Genomic DNA, 6,327 nt, shown 5'->3' with positions numbered 1-6,327 from the left:
ATTATAGTCTTAGACTATTTTAGTTTGGAAATAAAATAGTGATCACTGTGACAAATGATGAAAAAAGATAAACATAAAATAGTAAATAATGTAGCAAAATGGTAAATACTATAACAAGCGAGGGATTTTGAAATTGATTTTGACGATAGTTAATGGAGTAGTACAAAATAGTATTATATAATACATGCACCAAACACCCCTAATTTTCGTGGGACGAAATATGTATGGATGTGTGCTTTCCTTAATAATAATATTTTTTCAGTCCTACAAAAAAAACAAAAGAAAATTATTTTAAATAACGAAGTTTTGAAAATATTTACATTTTATCACAATGACAACTAAAAATCATCACTATTATATATGTTTATAATGATACAGATAGACACAGGTATTAATATATCTTAATCAACCATGATCCATAGTGGGGATATAGATTGTGATATTTTGCTATATTTTATAAATATTTTAGTTCAAATATTTATTTATATAATAATACTACCTAATACAAACACTAGTTTGGGAAAAAAGAAAATTGTTTTCTTTTCATATGGTGCATAATTAAATTTAGTATATACAAATAATTCAAAGAGTTTATAATAAATAATGTCTCAATTAGATATTACATGTCAAGTTGTCAACCAACATTATGAACTAAAGAGAGGCTTTGATGCAAAAATTGACTATGACTCAAATTATTTTAATTTTTTTTTAAATTTAAAAATAGTGTCCATATCTTAAATTAGTAATAATGCATTTTTTAATATTATTTTTATGTAAAATTTGTTCTTCTATAATTATCATTCAAAGTCTAACAAATATTTAAATACATTAATTTCTCAATATGACTCTAAATTTTTACAGAAAATTACATTATTTAATTAGGGTCATGTATATTAAAAATTAGAGTTGGGTTTGATTGCAACTCATCAATTAAATAATATATATTCAACATTTTTAGGTTTAAACACATAAGTACTCAACAGAGACTGTTCAATTATTCAACTTAAAAAGTTCTAAAGAAAGGTCTTTTCTATTTTTTTAAAAAAAAGTATTTTAATTTACATGTATTGTTTATGGATAAATCTCGTAATTCTATCGGTAATATAAAGTAAAAAATATAACATTTGACAAAATATTTACATGTAATATTTTTATTTTTAATGGTTTTGATTGATCTCTCGACATCGATTCTCTTGAAAGAAATATATATAATTCATTGATATTGGATTCATACATGACTTTTTATCTTCCTTTTTTTATGGAATGCATTGATATTGGATTCGGAGTATGATAAGAGTTGTATAGATGTGTCAACCCTAGTTTAAGACTCGTTAACTTTTGTGAAAATAAATTTAATATTATATTATCTAACTATATAGAGAAATTGCATCAAATGACAAAAGTATTTAGAAAAAAATAGCTCATGATACTTTTTTTTTTTTTTTTACATATTGCAAATATGAAAAAATTAGTGATATCGAACGATAATCATAAGTCTATCATAGGACTATTGAAGGGCTATCAGACAGTGATCATAGGGTTATCGACTTTTAAATTTGCTACTTTTACAATTTATAAAATGTAGTGACATGACGTGATTTCATAACTTTTTTTTTTTTTTTGTTATTTTTGCATGGTCCCCAACTACATATATAGCCTTTACCATATATATATATATATATATATATATATATATTAAATTAGTATTTTAATTTTCTATATAGTTATAGTCCATAAAGGAGGGCACAAATGCAATAAGGCTGAAGTATGCATGTATGTAACTCACATAGAAATAGAAACAACTTTTCAAACCCTTTTTTCTTCTTTGTTGAATGTTTTTGAAATAAACCCTTTCACCCAATTTGGCTTTTCCTTCTTAAGTCAAATATATTGCCCACTAATATATATATATAGATACATAAGAAAGAGCCATTTATGGTGATATAGCTATAGCTTTAAACTTGGACTTATATTTTCCATTTAAGAAAATTATTAAAACTTCTAAGCCTTTGAGGCTGGAAGATCAAAAGAGAAAGCTGAAGAGGGTTCCATGGAGGTTACTAGTAAGTTGATGGCTATTGTTGTAGATCAAGAAGATGATGATCAAGTAATCCTTCCAGGGTTTCGATTTCACCCGACTGACGAAGAGCTTGTCTGGTTTTATCTCCGACGAAAGGTGGAGAAGAAACCAATTGCCATCGAAATCATCAAACAGATTGATATTTACAAATATGATCCATGGGACCTCCCAAGTAAGGATTTTAATTTTTCTCATTTTGCTGATGATTTTGATGGAAATGGTTTGAAAGAAAAAGTTCAAGCTAAGATGTATATATATCGATATAGTTTAAAAATTAATTGCAGTACTACTGTTTATATTTAATTTTATCTTTAGATCATATGGGTATTTCTTCAACTGCCAAACAATTTTATTAGGTTATATTATAGAGGAAAAAAAGAGAGCCAAAAGTTGAAAAGTAGAGTTTTCTTAATTTTCATTTGAATAAAATCATCCTAAATACATCTTCAAAACCCAAAAATTTGAATGAAAAGGTTTTAATTACCGCCTCAGAAGTCAATCATACACCAAAATTGAATTGATTTAATATACAAAAACTTACACGAAAAAACGCGTAAAATGTCATTGACTAAACATAATAGAGATTAGTGGATGCACGAAGAAAGATATATGAAGTATGGCACAATGTACGTCTTATTTATATACTCGACCATAATCATCCATTGGATTATTTGGGATATATATTTCTAACGAGAAGAGTTGGTGGTTTGTGTGTGTGTGTGTGTTTGTGGCTGAAGAAGTGAGCAATGTGGGAGATAAAGAATGGTATTTTTTCTGCAAAAGAGGGAGGAAGTACAGAAACAGCATAAGACCAAACAGGGTGACAGGCTCAGGGTTTTGGAAAGCAACAGGAATTGATAAACCAATTTTTTCCACACTCAAATTATCATCAAATGATCATAATGCTAATGCTAATATTATTGGGCTAAAGAAATCTTTGGTTTACTATAGAGGAAGTGCTGGTAAAGGCACCAAAACTGATTGGATGATGCATGAGTTTAGGCTTCCTTTCAACAACAACAATATCATTCCTCATCAACATGATCATAATAATGCTGTAAGTCTCTCTCTTAATTCTCTTTTTCCCACTAATGATCATAATAATGCTGTAAGTCTCTCTCTTAATTCTCTTTTTCCCACTAATTTTTCCTTCTTCTACTTTTTCTCATATAATATACATTTAATTTCATGACGGTTTTTTGCATGTGTTGGTGGTACAAATATAGCAAATTGAACCAAACGTATTTATAGAATATAATAAAATTTCAAAATCTTTCAATGATAAATATTGATATATTTCTATCAAGATTCTAAAATTTATATATAAAGAGAGAAATTATTGTACATGATAAAGTTACCGAAAATATTTACAAAAATAGCAAAATTTTAGAACCTCTTTTAGTGATATACACACACAGACATATATGTATATATCATTTCTGAGGTTAAATGGTAGAGAAAGACTTTATGTTTGGTGTATGATGTAATCACGTGGAAACATATTTTATATAACTTATAGATACTAATTGACACCGATTATATGTACACAATACACGTGTTTATTTGTTTTCTAAAATAGTTATAAAATTATTAGAGTTAACCGTGTCGAGAATGGTAGAAAAGATTTTAAAAGTCATTGAGTATATGATGTAACCATGCACTATTTTGTCTACAAAGTAAGTGCTATTTCATGGGTAAAATTTTGTCTATGGAGAGGTACATTTTCTAGTAGTAGAGAAATTAAGCAAGTTTGAAAATTGTGTTGTCTTTTAGCTTTTTTCTAATGTACAATGGTTTTTTTTTTCTTCTTATTCTACTTTTTAAGATGTGATATTCAAAACACACTAGCTTGTAAGATAAAAATGATGTACATTCTTGAATATAATAATGTAGACTATTGAAATTGGTTTTATTACTATTAAGAAATTAAAAGGGGACCATGTGATGAATGAAAATGATATATTATTTGAAAGTTGATTACAAATCTTTTTCTTCTTCTTGGTGAGGTAAGAGTATCTTGTGTTTTAAATTCAATATATAGTTTTATATTTTATAATATAGTTTGTTGTTTTTAGTATGGTATAGTATAATAATAGTTGTTACTAAGTTAAAAAAAAAACACGTCTTTTTTTCTAAGGTTTTAATAAATTGTGAGTAAAAATTTATAAATTAGAGAGCGATGACTCGATGTAGCATATTCATGTTCTTTTTTAACATATTTATGTGTTGGGCTAATATTGAAATTAACATAAAGAAAATTTTCGAAAAGTGCGACATTATCTCAAAGTCGTTTTTTGGACTAAAAATACATTTTTTTAAAGATAACATTTATTTTTTATTTACTTAAAATATATATTGATATAATTATGGTAAAAAAGAAATGGGGTTTTTGTCAAACTAATGCTCATGAAGTTTTTCTTGAATGAAACCTTTTATATTGTCTTTATTACCCTTTAGTATATACTTTGATATTCAAAGACATTGAACAATGAGCTTTTGACCAAAACAAAATTTATATCTTATTTCACATTATACACTAATTCTTTAATTTAATGATTCATTTAATTATATCATCATATTTTAAAAGTAGGTATCTATGATCACAACTCTATTCACATTATTGTTGTTATTATTATATGCTTCTTTTAAGAATTAGAATATATTATTTCTCCAAACCTTTTGAATTTAAACATTTTTATCATCATACTTCACAAATTAATTATGTCTTTGTAAATTTTTAAATTTATAATAATAATATAATTTAACAACAATAATTAATAACACAATAACCACCTACCTAAAAATTAATTTTCTACAAATTTTTATAAAATTGAATTGTTCTATTATAATCGGTAGGTTTTTCTCTGACTAATTCATTTGCTTTATTAATTTGATAGAACTATATCCTTCAAAAAAAATTATGAATTATTGTTCTATATTATTTTGAAATTTTTATTAATGTATTTTATAAATATGGTTAGAAATGTGTTAACCTAGTTGAGATATTCAAATTGATACGAATAGTGAATAGTATGATAATGGCAACTAAATACGATCAATCTTTTTAAGGTAAAAATCTGTGTCTTACACATCATGATCGTTATATTCATTCTTTAATTTTTTTTTAATTTTTTTTTATTGATTTTGGAAATATGCAGGAAGTTTGGACCTTATGCAGAATCTTAAAAAGAATCCCATCCTTCAAGAAGTATATTCCAACACTACATAATAACAATAATGATAATCAAACATATCCCAAACCTCAAAACCCTAATAATTCCAATATTATTTTCACTTCTAAACCTAAAACCAACTTTCAATCTCAACCTTATTCAACTGGCCATCATCATCTCATACACCTTGAAACTAAGCCAAAGCCTTTTGAACAATTAACCAACCCTAACTTAACCCTACCCAGCTGTGCTTCTTCCTTTGAATCCTCTCCTATATGCCTCTCAAGCTTTTGGAATGGTGTCGAGGGGGAAGGCGGAGGAGATGATGATAACTTCGCAACCAATGGAGGTTGGGATGAGCTTCGACCTGTCGTTCAGTTTGCCGTTGATCCTTCTTTTCAACTATATGAATGTATATAAACGTCATTGTACTTTGATGTTTAGAAGTTGTTTGAATCTTAAATGGAACGGAAAGTTATAAAGGTTTAGGATTTGATAATAGTTTTGAGTTTACATATTTTACAAAGAGATATTATAAATAAAAACAAAAAAACAAATTAATTCAAACTACATATATTATATATATGTAACTTGTTTTAAATTTAGTCTTTATAGGAAAAAAAACTCCATTTCATTTCTTGATGATCAAAAACAAAGAAATTTGATCTTCTTGATGGACAAATTGTCTGTCTTCATGTTTGTCTATTTGATGGGCTTTGGCCATTAAAGTAGGTAATCTTTTTACGTGTTTTACACATAAAAAAAGATCAAAATTGTAGTAGTTGTTGAACAAATTCTTTATAGGGAAGATTTGAAGGAAACATAGATTGATATTTTATTGATGAATTAGACTGATAATATTATTGAAATGTTTATATTTATTTAAGTTGATAGTAACATTTTAATGTTAAATAAAACATAGTCTAAAATTTTAAATAGATGAATAAGATTCAAGTGCACACTACTTATCTCTTTTTATGTCTAAAAGCTATTTTTTCTATAAAAAAAAAACAAACAACTAGAAAGATCCACTTTTTATTACAAATCCACGTGTCGTACAAGCAAAAATAAAGA

At 26.4% G+C, this 6,327-nt stretch overlaps 1 protein-coding gene across 1 annotated transcript; it reads left to right on the top strand.

Moving 5' to 3' along the window:
* Window positions 1–1,950: 1,950 nt before the first annotated feature.
* Window positions 1,951–5,823, top strand: LOC101206535 (transcription factor JUNGBRUNNEN 1). The gene is made up of 3 exons (XM_004144630.3): window positions 1,951–2,252; window positions 2,818–3,137; window positions 5,239–5,823. Exons 1-3 carry the CDS (start codon window positions 2,051–2,053, stop codon window positions 5,671–5,673), a joined length of 957 nt encoding a protein of 318 aa, XP_004144678.1. The 5' UTR covers window positions 1,951–2,050; the 3' UTR covers window positions 5,674–5,823.
* Window positions 5,824–6,327: the final 504 nt, after the last annotated feature.

The sequence above is a fragment of the Cucumis sativus genome, chromosome 4 (assembly GCF_000004075.3).
Source record: "Cucumis sativus cultivar 9930 chromosome 4, Cucumber_9930_V3, whole genome shotgun sequence".
Taxonomy (NCBI): Eukaryota; Viridiplantae; Streptophyta; class Magnoliopsida; order Cucurbitales; family Cucurbitaceae; genus Cucumis; species Cucumis sativus.
The sequence above is the reverse complement of the archived record's forward strand: the minus strand, read 5'-3'. Positions and strand labels throughout refer to the sequence as shown.

What these genes read in the sequence shown, in the direction of transcription:
- LOC101206535 (XM_004144630.3), top strand. Translation starts at nt 2,051, where the DNA reads ATGGAGGTTACTAGTAAGTTGATGGCTATTGTTGTAGATCAAGAAGAT. An exon ending in TGATCCATGGGACCTCCCAA is followed by an intron (nt 2,253 to 2,817) that starts GTAAGGATTTTA and finishes TTGTGGCTGAAG; the next exon opens with AAGTGAGCAATGTGGGAGAT. An exon ending in AACATGATCATAATAATGCT is followed by an intron (nt 3,138 to 5,238) that starts GTAAGTCTCTCT and finishes GGAAATATGCAG; the next exon opens with GAAGTTTGGACCTTATGCAG.